General features: G+C 41.4%; 1 protein-coding gene across 3 annotated transcripts in view; it reads right to left on the bottom strand.

Annotated features, from left to right (window-relative positions):
* Positions 1 to 752: 752 nt before the first annotated feature.
* The window catches only part of Lrrn1 (leucine rich repeat neuronal 1), a 35,195-nt gene continuing 21,953 nt past the window's right edge, over positions 753 to 13,994 (bottom strand). For all 3 annotated transcript variants that reach the window (XM_042680286.1, XM_042680287.1, XM_042680288.1), the window contains exon 2: positions 753 to 3,641. In XM_042680286.1, the coding sequence (XP_042536220.1) occupies positions 1,196 to 3,346 (2,151 nt within the window). In that variant the 5' untranslated portion in view covers positions 3,347 to 3,641 and the 3' untranslated portion in view covers positions 753 to 1,195. The remainder of the gene's footprint in view (positions 3,642 to 13,994) is intronic.

The following is a 13,994-nucleotide window of genomic DNA, read 5'->3' as shown; positions in this document are numbered from 1 at the left end:
TAGTAGTACACTTTTTTTTGCTTTATGTGAACACCCTTCCCATCCATTTGATTCTGGCCAGTGATATTTATAATGTAGAAATCCTGTTCATGAGAATGTCTTAATTAAAATAGGCATTTCTTGCCTTAGAAATAAAGAGTTAAAAACTTTTTAGACCCTACCTTTAAAAGACAGCATTCTAGAGGTCATTTGTTCTGGTTGTTTTTATGAATGTGAAAATATTACCACTGCAACTAGCAAGAACCATAAATGATCCATTATTGCAAGTGTTCTAAAAAAATCAGAACAAAACTAATTTATTACAGTTCTGTCTTCATTACACACCACAGTTGGTGAGTTAAACACAACAAAAGTATCTTTTCTTTTAAAAGTGTCTACTAAAGATAAAAAGAATACAGTAACAATTGACATGTAGTTCATTACATTAAAAAATCTGATATACATATTTCTATTGCATGTTAGCTTGGTTGTTTCTTAAAACTATTACCAAAAACAAATGAAGAAACAAAAAAGAAGAAGGAAAGAAAAATCATTTCTGAAAGGCAAACATTCAACTCAGTTGATACATTATAGTACAGTCAACTAACATCATTCAATAAAGGTAACAGTCTAGTCTTAGCCTCTGCAGACCAGATTGCTACAAAAGGTTTGATGCTGCTTCCTGTCAGCTCTCTGGAGGACACAGTACTTCCTACTGATAGCTTCAGAAGAAGGCGTCAGGCCACTGGGAAAACCACAGACGAACCCCAGCCTGTCGTTAATTATTTTATTGAGCACTGTAGTTAGGACAGCATTATTGAGTTTAGCACAACAACTAAAATATAATAATAATAATATAATAATAATAATCTTCATAATAAGAATAAAAATCAAAACAAAATACCCAAAACAAAACAAACAAATGAACCAAAAAAACCCCACCACAAGCTGGAAAGTTACAGTCAGTGCCAGCCATGTCCAAACCCTTGCAACACACTACACTAATTAAAAAAACAAAACAAAACAAAAAACAACAACCAAAAAAACCCCTCCGAAATATGCACCTGCCCTCCCTCCACTCTGCCACAGACTTAGCAAAGTCAAAAAAATACAGAAGTCTTCCACTGGTTACTTTTGCGGAATAAAGAAAAAAACCAACCAACCAACCAAAAAGGTCTTTGTGCTCCTTACTGCCAGAAGCAGAATACGGGCTGCGTTACCACATGTAGTAGCTTCTGGACGTGTCCACCTGGGTGGGCTTGCTGTCTGTGGGGGCCTCTTTGTCTTTGTCACTGTCCCCTTCCCAGAGGTTAATGAGCGGCGGGTACAACTCGTTCAGGGGCACCGAAGAGGTTTTTTGCATGTACTTTTTAAGGGAATGGTGGTAGTTTTTCCTCTTGAACCTTTTGGCGACGTAGATGGCGGTGGAGCCCAGGCTGATGACGGCAAACAAGGACCCCATGACGGCGGCGAGCGCCGTGCTGGTGTCTTGGTCGGAGATGTCCAGGGCGAAGGCGGCGTGTTTGGTGGTGACGTTTACGCACGACTTCTGAGTCTGCTGGTGGACGCTGGACACGGTGAGACACACTTCGTAATCCGTGGCGGGCTGCAGGTGCGTGAGGTTGTACTCGTGGACGTCCACGGGGACCCTGGCGGTGTAGGTGATGTGGGGGTTGTCGATCTTCATCGTGGCCGACGACCATTTCAAGTTGGAGGTCATGACGTTGGAGTTCACCTTCCAGGACACCAAGATGGAGTGAGATTCCGTCTGCTTGACGTATATTTTCAGCACCTGGGTTCCGTCCACAAGGGTCCCGTTGACTTTAATGGTGGCCACGCGTGTGTCCGCCCCTTGGACGTTCTGGGCCACGCACGTGTACCTTCCCGAATCTTCGATCTGTATGTTGGAGATTTCCAGGGTGCCCTCCCCGCTCAGCCGGTACTTGTCGGAGCGCGTTTCCACCGTTATCTTATTCCCCTTGGGGGTGACCCAGTAGATTTCGGGTTCTGGCTCAGCCATGGCTCGGCAGTCCAGGAACACGGTGGTGCCCACATCCGTATTGAAGTGGTTGGGGAACGTGTCGTGGGAGATCATGGGGAGACACTGCTCCCCCGAGTCCTGGATCAGGACTTCCCGCACCTGCTGCCCGCGGAATTCCGGGGGCATGGCGCAGAACATGGACAGGGGCTCCATGAAGCGGATGTTGGTCTTGTTGGAGTTGATCCAGTGAGTGACACAGTCGCATCGCAGGGGGTTGCTGTGGATGCTGATCTCGCGCAGGTTCGGGAGGGACTCCACCGTCTTTTGGTAGACGGCGTTCAAGGCGTTGTTGTTCAGCATCAAGCTCTCCAGGGCGGGGACGCTTCGAAAAGCCAGGCGGTGGATGTAGGAGAGTTTGGGGTTGTTGGTAGCTTCCAGCTTGGTCAGTTCGGGCAGGTTATCCAGGGCATAACGGTCCACGGAGACGAGTTCTCCCATGTTGTTGATACCCAGCTCTTTTAGCCGGAGCATGTTTTTGAAGTCTCCTTCCTGTATTTTGTGAATGGGGTTTTTGTTGAGGTCTAAGAACTTCAGATTTGGAACCTTCTCCAGGGCAAGCTGAGGGACTTTGACCAGCTTGTTGTCATAAAAGGACAGGCTCTCCAGGCTATCCAAGCCCACCAAGGCATTTCCGGGAATATCAGTGAGATACATCCCTGCCAGGACCAAGCTCCTCAGATTGGAGAGGGGTCTGAAGTTCATATCCAGGATTCCAATGACAGGGTTCTCCCCAATCATGAGAATTTCCAGGTTGGGCGTGGAATCGAACCAGCGACTGTCAATCACCTTCAATTTATTGGAATTCAGGTGGAGCCTTAAAAGGTTTTTTAAGCCCGAAAAGGCATTCGCGGAAATAGTGCTAATCTGGTTGTGATTGATGTAGAGTTCTTGAAGGTTGCTGAGGTCTTGCAGACAGTAGTCGGTCATTTCCGTGATCTGATTTTCCTCCAGATGGAGCGTGGTGAGCTGCGTCAGGTTGGCTAGCCCGACCTCCTTAATGTTCGTGAAGTTATTCTGGGAGAAATCTAACTCGGTCAAGTTGAAGAGCTGTTGGAGCTCATCCACGGTCTTGGCGATGTTATTGCTCTGTAAGAGGAGCACTTGCGTGTCGCTGGACAGGTTGTTGGGGATCCTGGTGAGGCGGAGGTCATTGCAGTCAACGGTGGTGGCTTCCCGGTAGGTGGACTGGGGAGTGAACCAGGGGCGGATTTCACACACACAGAGCTGTGGACACTCATTGGTCAGGATGGAAGACTCTGTGAGTGATGTCATCACCAAGCTCAGCACCATTTGGCAAGCTGTGACCAACGTGCCCATCCTGGCCATGCTGGCTTTCCTGGACAAAGCTCTCCTCTGGACTACCCTCCAGCTCTCACAGAATGCAGACACGTTAAGTGGTGGTATCAAGAATTGAAAGTGGAAAATGTGGCATTCGAGCAAGTCTAGGTTGCAAATGTTTTTTAAGAAAGAAAAGAAAAGAAAAATTCTAGAGTCTGAAAGAATGCTTTTCTGGACTTTGCGAAAGGCAGGTTGAAGGCTTTTAACTGTGTCTCTTAATTCCAGTCATGTGCAGAGCTTTTCCTTTAAGTCGTTTTGGCCAAATCAACATCTGGAGATGTATCTGCAAATCAGATTGGTAAAAATGTTATGCATATTCTGTATACTTTCTACAATGCAACCTTGTGTTTGTTTACTGAAAGGGCATAGAGTCACAAGTCTAATAAAAGACATATTCAAAATAACAAAACAAGCTTTTAAGTCCCAGGATACACTTCTGTATCTCCATGTCTATATGGATATATACCTCATGTACTACACTAAAACTAGCTCAAATTCCTTTACTTTTGCAATTAGATACAACATGGACTACTAAACAAAGTCATTAAACATACACACATACATACATGCATACACTGACACCCATATACACTAATGCATTCTCCTGCTAGGAAAGCCCGAGAAAACTTATGGTATCATTCCTTTAAAAAGAAAAGACTTTGGAAACCACATATACACACACCATACGCACACATTCACACACACACACACACACACACACACACGCATGCAAATATACATTTTTGATATTGTAGGGGTTTGAAGTCAGGGCCTTACGTTTGCCAAGCAAGCACTCTACCACTTGAGCCACACCTCTAGCCCTTTTTCCTTTAGGGTATGTTTCAATTAGGGCCTTACTTTTGCTGAGGGCCAGTATCAGATAAGGATTCTCCTTCCTATGACCTCATTTGTAGCTGAAATTATGGAAGCATGCCACCATACCAGGCTTGCTTGTTGAGGTGGGGAATCTCATTCATTTTGAGCCACATCTGATTTTGACATAATACATTAAATAACTCTATTCCACTACACCAAAGGTCTTCATTAGAGACCCCAAAATATTCAATATATGTAAATATAAAAATTTACCTAAGGCTAAGTATATACCTCACCTAAGTATATATCTCATCTATCTGTATATACTTATATTTAGTGATCTTTATCATACATGTGGCTTCTTTAATCTCATGGCAAGGTCACTAACTACTTATTCTATGGTTATAGAATACAGTTGTTGTGGGGTTTTTTTCCCTCATACCATCATATTTTGGTGTCTCTTCCATTTGAGTCTTACTAAAGAGTGGTCATTAGAGGACAATTAAAAGAAAGAAAGCTGAAGATATTTCCTTTTATTGACCATGATCTACTAGTTTTAATGAGGTCAATCTATACTGGTCACCTGCTAATAAAGACAGTGCTGGTGGTTACTGGTTCTAGTACTCTGAGTGTAAATCACTTGTAAAAAGCCACTACAAATCCAGAGTTTGTTTTACTTCCCTAAGACTAGTTACTTGCTAATTATTAAAAGTAGAGTTATAGTTTCCTTGTATTTTTCCTGTTAAAATACACATTGGTTTTGAGTACTGACAGGAAGCAGTGTTTTCTAGAAAGACTCATTAAAATAGTGCAAACAATGTGTGAGAGCCCATTGCCCATGCATCCCAGGCCCCCACTGCCTGTCATCCTTTGACTTTATAAAACATGGTTAGCCTTGTGGCTGACCAAAAATACAGTAATATGAACAGCCAGTACTAAAAGGTATAGTTAAGTTGTCTTCTAGTGTAAAGAAAGGTCACACAGCTTTTTTGTTGTCTTACAAAATGTGCAAATCCTGTTACTGGTCTAAGGATAAAATCATCTACTCTAGACTCTGGTAAGGCTGGAAAGTCTGCAAGATGCTCAAAGCCTTGCTGGTCTGTGGGGAAGAAGCAGATTTGGCACTACTCTGCCTTGCCTTCACTCCAAATCTGGTTACTTTGCCATTAGTTATGTTTTTGCAGAACTTTCCAATAGTATAATAAAGCCACCCGACTGACATAGCAGTTAAGTTCTATAAAATAAAAACAAACCTTGGAGGATTATACTTCCAAATATCATTAACGCCACAGATTTATTTATTCCACTTGTTTCAGCTTGGAACAATCCTTAAAAAAAGTGCAAGGACCATCACAAAAGCATTAAGAAATTTTCTGCCACCAGTTATTCCTCAATCTTAATTTGAAATAGAAAGGCAAATGAATAAAACTACGTTCCGTAACTCTGAAATGGAATCACAACTAACTTTTGTGTTTTCACTGAATTTAAAGAATCATATCAAGATGTAAAATATGCATTAAAGTTGTATGAGAGAGGCTCCCTAATCGGTTTATCACTAGTGAAAAAATAGTTTTTGTGAGTTATAGTTTCAATAGTACCATGAGTATTGTTTCACTTCTGTTAAAATTATGAAATTGGAGATAGTTGTAATGAAATGTTCAAATTTGTGTGTGTGTGTGTGGTGTGTGTGTGTGTGTGTGTGAGAGGGAGAGAGAGAGAGAGAGAGAAAGAGAGAGAGAGAGAGGGAAGAGGGAGAGAGAGAAAATAGAATAGAACATCAAGCATCATATCAAGTACACCAGGGTAATATTTTCCTCTCCCAAACTTGTATTTGATCCCTTTGGAAACAGAGAGAGAGAAAACAAAACAAAACACTTCTCACAACAGAAAAGAATGTAGTAAAGACATATAGAGCAATAGAGCAGAGAAAGCAGAAATAAACTCTGTTGCATACTGATCTATGTTAAAAATAGTTTTTGAAAGCCAGGTACTGGTGGCTCATACCTGTAATCCTTGCTACTCAGGAGGCTGAGATCTGAGGATCAGGGTTCAAAGCCAGCATGGGCAAGAAAGTCCTTGAGACTCCTATCTCCAATAAACCACCAGAAAACCAGAAGTGGCACTGTGTCTCAAGTGGTAGAGCGCTAGCCTTGAGCTGAAGAGCGCCGCGACAGAGCCCAAACCCAGAGTTCAAGCCCCATGACTGACAATAAAAGAAAATAAAAAACTTTGATAAGGGCACCAACTGTCACGGTTAATTGGGATAGTCTCATGAACAAATAGTGCTGGAAAAACTAAATATCTAAGTGTAAAAGAATGAAGTTGGACCCCTAACTCCTATCACATACAAAAATCAACTCAAAATGCATTAAAGACCTACATGTAACCCCTAAAGATATAAAGTTTTTCATAATAAAACAGAAAAAGCTTCAGGACATTGATTTGTCAGTGAATTCATAAACATGGGATCAAAAGCTCTGGTAACAAAAGCAAAAAATAGGCAAATAGGATGATTTCAAACATAAAACTTTCTATGTGTGAATGGTAACCCTTTTGTATGTCTATTTAAGTAATTTAAAAAATAACAATTTTTATCTGGACATAAATAGCTTTTTGGTTATTACTTTCTTAACAATGTAGTATAACAATGGCTTATGTAGAATTCACACTGAAATTAGTCATCACTAGTAATCTAGACATGATTTAAAGTACTCTGTAGAGGAAGGCATGCACAGATCATAGGCAAATACTGCATCATCTTATATCAGGGACTTGTGCATCCATGGATTTTTGTGTCTGAGGGGTGATACCCATATCAAATCCCCTGTGGATACTCGAGGATCAGTGTAAATTCTATGGAGTAGTATGTAGCATTGAAAAAGAAGGAAAGCCTGTCATGAGGAGCAGTGCAGATGAATCTTGAGGAATTTGGGCTTGGGATGTAAGACAGTGGTAGAATTCTTGCTTGACACAGGTGAGAGGGTCTGCATTCAGTCCCTCAGCACCACAGAAACCAAACAAACAACAGAAGCCAAACACAGCTTACAAACATCCAACCTAGAAATTAATCTCGCATAGTCAATGTAATCACAACAATAGGAGACAAAAGTTTTGATTCCCCAACTGAACATGTCTCAAGACATTGCTTTGATGTGCATACTCTGACTAGTGCATAAATACATGTTACATTGAAAAAAATATTCTTTTTTGCTCTCTCAGTCTCCAAGTAGATGCAACTAGTAGCAATGTATTTTCTTTTGCGAATGGCTTCATCAATTGGAGGAGTGGGAATCTTTATTTCTGGCCCTGTAGGGTTAAAAAAGAGAGAGAGAGACATTGTCTCTGTATTTTCTTTTTGTATCTGTGTCCATGGGGCTAATATATAGCCAGACTTCTCTCTGTGGACTCAGCCAGACTGACCAAAAGATCTCCCTGCATGTGAGAGCCACTATACTGCAAACGAGGTGTTTGTTAACACCTCCACGACCCTTCAGCTTGGGATCCAGGGGTACAGCTTAAGGAGCATGGCTTTCAGAGAGACAGACTGTGTTTCAGATTCAGCTCTGTGACCTTGGACAAATTACTGAACTTTTTCTGTCTCTATTTCCGTATTTAGAAAATGGAGATCATAAAACCTACTTTGCGAGAATGGCGAGAGAATGAGAATGCATTATTAAATGTACAGCTTTTGGCAGAGGGCCTGACACCTATCAAGTGCCCAATTGATGTTAGCTCTTCTTATTTACAAGTTTGAAGTCTCTTATATTGAATCTGAATCTTTTTCCAGCAGCACTGAGGATGAAAGGGTGGAGTTGAAATCAGGACAGTGCCTTTGTAGTAGGATCAGCTATGAGTTCTGAAGCTTAACGTCCAGGTCTGCTGTAGGCGGAGCCGAAAGAGAGAGACCACAGCAATTTCTTTGTGGCGGCAATACTTTATTTCCCTCGGGAAGGAAAGAGAGACTTGCAAATGCATTCTGCATGCTGAATCAGCACAGACTACTCTTAAAAAGACATTCATTTCTCCAACTTTTATCTGGCCCCTGACCCTTTCTGACTCTTGGCTTTCTTTGTCCAAAATTATGTTTCTGGCTCACACGTTTTCCCAAAGCTGAACACCCTGTTGTGTGTGTTAAGTGATCACAGATGGAGAGCACGGGAGGGAAGGCAAGCAGTAATAGTCTCCATCATGCATTAGGAAACAATAAAGTGCATCACTTTCCAAGGACATAATGGAGCTCCCTGAGACTTGTTTGCATAAGGAACTGTTCCTCAGAGCCCATGTTCTTCACTGGAAAGCAGTGCAGAAGTCTGATGTGTGTGAGCTCAGCCACAGAATAAGGCTGTACTTCACTTTCCGGGTGACTTTGAACCCGCCCTGTACCTTTCCATCCTCTCTTATTTATCTTGTAATAAGTATGTTGAGAGGAAAAGGACCAACAACTTCCCAGGTCAAAAAGAGCCTCAAAAAGTTATCCTCAAGTTTCTTTATCTACCCATCCCTCTGGAGTCATGGAAAACCGAACTTTCAGCCATTTTCTGAGAGGCAATGGTTACTTTCTACCCCTACCCTTCCTTCCTTCCTTCCTTCCTTCCTTCCTTCCCCCCTCACCTTGTTATTATATTACAGTAGAGGGATGGACTTTGATTATAGGAGCTGGAAGCCAGTGAGTACCTTCTAAGAATAGTCTGATTAAGGCAGTGGAGTCTAACACAGCAGGAAACAATGGTCACATAAAGGCATCTAAATGTGTTAGCTATGTGAGCCAGATAAACCCATCTGCTTTCCCAGGGCTTTTATAATCCGTGGCCAGTTGGCAACCTCTGAATTACGTAAATATAATAATTTGAACACCTACAGTGCTGGGTGAACAAGAAAAATTTGACAACTAGATAAGTTATGAATTTTAAAATATTATGGGTGACTAGTACATGTGTGAAAACCTATAAACTCTATTAAGGTGTGAATCTTTGCTCTGCAAACTTCGTTATATTTACCAAAAATCCATCTAATTCTCCTCTTTTGGAAGACCTACTTTTCAAAGACAGAACCTTAGAGATTTTCTAGGGGATCCAGACTGACCCAGTTAATGGGTAGAGAAACAAATCCCAAGGGCTGGATTTCCCAGTTCAGTATTGCCAAATCCCACTTTAAATTTCTATGGTGGTTTCTGTGGTCCCCAAAGGGAAAAAAAATTGATCATTCCCTCCTTCATTTTCGTTTCTGCCCATTATATTTGTCATTGTTATTATTAGTTAATCGAAACCCCAACGTTCTCTGGTGCATTTGACTGATATAAATGTACCAGTGTGCAGAAAGGATGGACACAAGAGACCTTTTGATTCCCTCATCATTCTCCTTCTTCTTTCAGGCCAGGGCAAATCCATCACATTGCAGGTGCAGCCTCAGCCAACATCTCTGGGAAAAGCCCAAAGATGCAGCTGGTCTTCAAGCTGAGAATAAAAGCTGGGGTCACAATTCATTCAACTTCTAAGAGGAGCTGGGCATGGCTAGCACATTAGCCCTTTCAGGCGGTTTGGCCAGGCATGGTAAACAGGGCAGGGCTGGATTGGATAAACTGAAGAATTACCAGAGAAAATTTAAAAAGAAAGAAAGAAGGAAAGACAGACAGACAGACAGACAGACAGACAGAAAGAAAGAAAGAAAGAAAGAAAGAAAGAAAGAAAGAAAGAAAGAAAGAAAGAAGAAAAGCCAAAAGTCTAGTGCCAGCTGGCATGAATCCAAGCCAAGTAGGTGGCCTGGCACAGTCAGGAAGGCTGCTGATGGAAGAGCCACGGGGAATAACACCACCCTCAGATTCTGACTAGACTCTAGCTGATCAAAGGCAAACAGGCTAGCCTCCCTGTGAAAGATGCAGAAGCACAGAGCTAGAGAAGGCTTTAGAAGCTGCCCAGCACATCTTACACCACCTCAGTTGGTGGTCGCATCTATGGGAAGGCCAGCCCTCACTCTAGTCCCCATCTCCAGCTACACTCTACCTGTATGGAAGCCCACACGGCTTCACCTCACCTGCAGTCACTTGGAGAGAAGGTTGAAGACTCTGTGAAGATCACTGACCTTTCACTGTTGCATTTGTCAACCAGGTGTTGGTAGCATAGGTAAACGTTCGGTTTAGGGATAGTGCAAGTGGTTTGCTTTTATCATTTTTAAAATTATGTTTAAGTAGTTGTACAAAGGAGTGTCCATGTAACAAAGAAGCTGATGAACACAATGCATCTTGATCGATGTCACTCCTTTCGACATTCTCACCCATCCCTCCCCTCAGCCCTGACTCCCCCTTCTCTCACTCTTCTTAATTGTACAGGATCCATGTCGGATTCTTGACTGCATTCTCCTCCACTCTTCCCTTTCATTTGTCCACCCCGATCACCTTGACCCCACCACATGCCTTTGGCGCACCTGCGCGGTCTATTTGTTTTCTTGAATTTTGACTTTGTCTTTCTCAGGAATGACACTATTTGAGTGCTTCTGTGAACCTAGCATACTTGAAGTAGTGCATTTGTACACACTTGCAAACCCTCCAGTGTATTTACTTTTAACTTTATAAGCTAAATCTAGCTTCTATGTGTCAGGGAAAACATGCATTTTTGTCTCTCTGGGTCCAACGTGCTTCACTTAACATGATTCTTTTCAGATCTTCCCATTTCTTTCAACTTGGCACAATATAATTCTTTCTAATGGCTGTGTAAAATTCTGCTGCATATATATATATATACATTTTCTTGTCCATTGAGGGGCACCTGGGCTTCCCTTCCTCTTGACCTTTGTATAAGTAAATCATGGGCAGGGAAGACTGTTCAACCAAGCATACTGATGGCCAGTTCATTGACAAACTGATCAGGGCCAGTAAACAATGTTCATTAATATTCTTTTTTAACATGGGAATGAATTGATCACGATGGTGGATCTGTTCGATAGAAGCAAAGCCAAATTGCAACTTAAACTTGGAAAAAATGCATAAATTAAACTTTTACTTTGGTGACAGACTGTGTTGCAAACTATACAAGGATATTATTTCAAATGAAGGAAGCATAAAGAAGATGGGAACAGTGAGTAGGAGTTGGAGTAGGCATTCAAGATGGGAAAGGCCTCATGAATAATACAGCATAACAGAGCTAACTTTGCTAATAGACTTAAACAAAAGACTTACTGTGCTCTAACCACTATACGGAGTGACTTATACTGTATAAAGCATCTGTTATGGTTTGGATAGTTATTTGTTCTCCTAAAGGATAATGTATTCATACTTAGTCCCAGGTGGTGATATTGGGTGGTGATGGGGAAATGTTAAGAGGTGGAGCTTAGTGGGAGGTTCTTAGGTCTTTGCGGGCAAACTTAAGCCTTGCCACATGATTGCTTCCTCCTCCCCGTGCTCCTACCCTTGGGGTCTCTCACAGTGTCTCCACTAGTGGCTGAACCAGTACCGCCACTGTTGAACTTTCAGCCTCCCAAACTGTGAACTGAAAAACCTCTATTCCTTGGAAAATGGTTTTGTTACAGTAGCAAAAACACAGACCCATGTCTTATGATTGTCCCTATTTTTCACAGAGAGGTCAAGTCAGTAAAGGAATCAGTAAATCACAGAACACAGGCCCATGTCTTAATGCCCCCAGCTCTGAATCCTTTCTGATTCCCAGGTATTTGCGAAGCAGTGTGGAAGAGATACTGGAGTACACAGCCAAGAGTTAGGTGACTTGAGTCCTTAACCTCTCCTTTTGCTTCTTACTTACAGCCTGCTCCTCATCTTTCCTGCCTGTGAAGGGTGAAGTGGTAATGTGGAAGGATCTCTCTGGATCTTGGCTTCCTCAGCTGGAAGGATATAGTGATGTCTACCTCATATTACATGAAAGAATATGTTTTGGGAGGTGTCTGGTATGCAGTAGAACTCAATACACATAAATTTCCACTGGAGAGCTCATCTTGGATAATTAGACTCAGGTGCTAAAATCCTAAGTCAGTATCTATTGTTCCAAGAAGAACATATGTCTCCTGAATATTATCTGGAACAGCTTCTCTTCTTTTCCAACCTAACATTTATTTGATCTCTTACATTTTCCTCTCACTATCCTGGAAGTAAGTAACACTGAGTTTAGAGATATTAAATGAGCTGCTCAAGAGACACAGCTCGAAATGATGGAGGCAGGAATCAAACCAGATCACCCTGGTTCAGAAGCCCATGATCTAAACATTACTTCATACATGTCACACAACCTTCCCAAGGAATTTTGAGTTAGATGAATAGGATCATCATGAAGTACCAGAAGCATAGATACAAATTCCACCTAAGTGATTTCATATCAACAAATCGCAGTGAGGGTGTAGGGATGGTTCATCTGTTTACCGAATAGCTTGGGTACTAGAGATACCCTTTATCCCTAGAGTATGGTGTTAGAATATTAGATGCATTTGCAAAAGCAATGTTGTTTCAGAAAGTTAATTAAAAGAAGTCGCATACTTACTTTAGTGAGAAAATACTGAACCTTTGTGATGAGGTTACTTAGGATTTCAGCCCCTCAGTTACTCTGTAAGGATTCACCTGTTTGTGAACTTTATTAAGGTGTTTGTACCTCTTATGTCAAGAAGAGTTGAATGACAAACAAAGTATTTCAATGTTCCTAATTGCTTTGGAAAGGAGTGTTCAAAATAAGTTAAATCCTTCAGTAATAACCAAACCAAACCATTACCACCACCAATTAAACTAAACCATCATCACCACCACTACCATCAACAACAAATCAAGGAGATGCAGATCTATAAAAACATATTTCTTATTTATTCAATTCCCCCCCTGGCCTATTGGCATATTGCAACATCTTCAAATAACATTTTAATATTAAATTGTACATAATAATAGGTTTCATCGTGACATTTCCATACATGAATATACTACTGCCCAAACATTTTTATATTCATTGTTCTGGAAGCAAAAATATAAATTAGGGACTAAGAGAATTAACTTCTTAGCTTGACAAAGATTAGACAAATCCTTTTTAAATAATGCAGTATTTTCTAACCTTGTAGTTATTGCCCACTTTCTTTGGCTTAATGTTTATAGCAGGGAAGTTTTGGCTGAGTAGAAGTTTTAAGAACAATATCAATTGGTACTTAATGGAGCTCTTATTATGTCATCTGTACCACACCGAGTTTTACATTAATGTTTTCATTGTGTGCTCACAACCCTGTTAGGTAGATACCATTATGTTTCCTATGTTTATGGATGACAAAATAAGAGACTCATAAAATAATCTGGCCACAGTATGATAGCTAGAAGAGTGGTAGAAGGTCTGTGTGGATAAAGATACTTTGAGCCAAGAGCACACATCATGTCTCTTTCTGTTCTATCCTGTCTAGGCAGAGTCCTGGCTGGTATTCAGTCTGCTGTATATACGAGTGTGAGTTTCCTGGGACAAAGAACCAGCCTCTGTTGTGTTCACAGTGAGTCTGCCCAGGGTCAGCACTGGGTGGGGCATCTGCCAGTGGACTCTCAATAAAAAATCAATCAAACAACTAACTAACTACAATGTGCTTTCCAGGTGCCCTGCTATAAAAATTTTAAGCTCGTAAATATTCCGTTCTTGCTGCATCTCTTCTACATTTGGGGCAATGTCAGCCCTGAGTTCTTTTATGGTTTCTCTTACAAAAACCACGTTAAAACAAAAACGAACTTGTAATTTAGCACAGATCCATTCCCCATGCGTACGCATGCCTGTGATCGTGAGAAGCATGTTCTCTGATCCATCCTGGGCTCCAGACTCCACTAAGTCTGGAGCTAGTCTATAGGCAAGATGGGGCAGGTTGA

This window comes from Dipodomys spectabilis, unplaced genomic scaffold (genome assembly GCF_019054845.1).
Source record: "Dipodomys spectabilis isolate Male_0828 unplaced genomic scaffold, ASM1905484v1 ptg000054l, whole genome shotgun sequence".
Lineage (NCBI taxonomy): Eukaryota > Metazoa > Chordata > Mammalia > Rodentia > Heteromyidae > Dipodomys > Dipodomys spectabilis.
The sequence above is the reverse complement of the archived record's forward strand: the minus strand, read 5'-3'. Positions and strand labels throughout refer to the sequence as shown.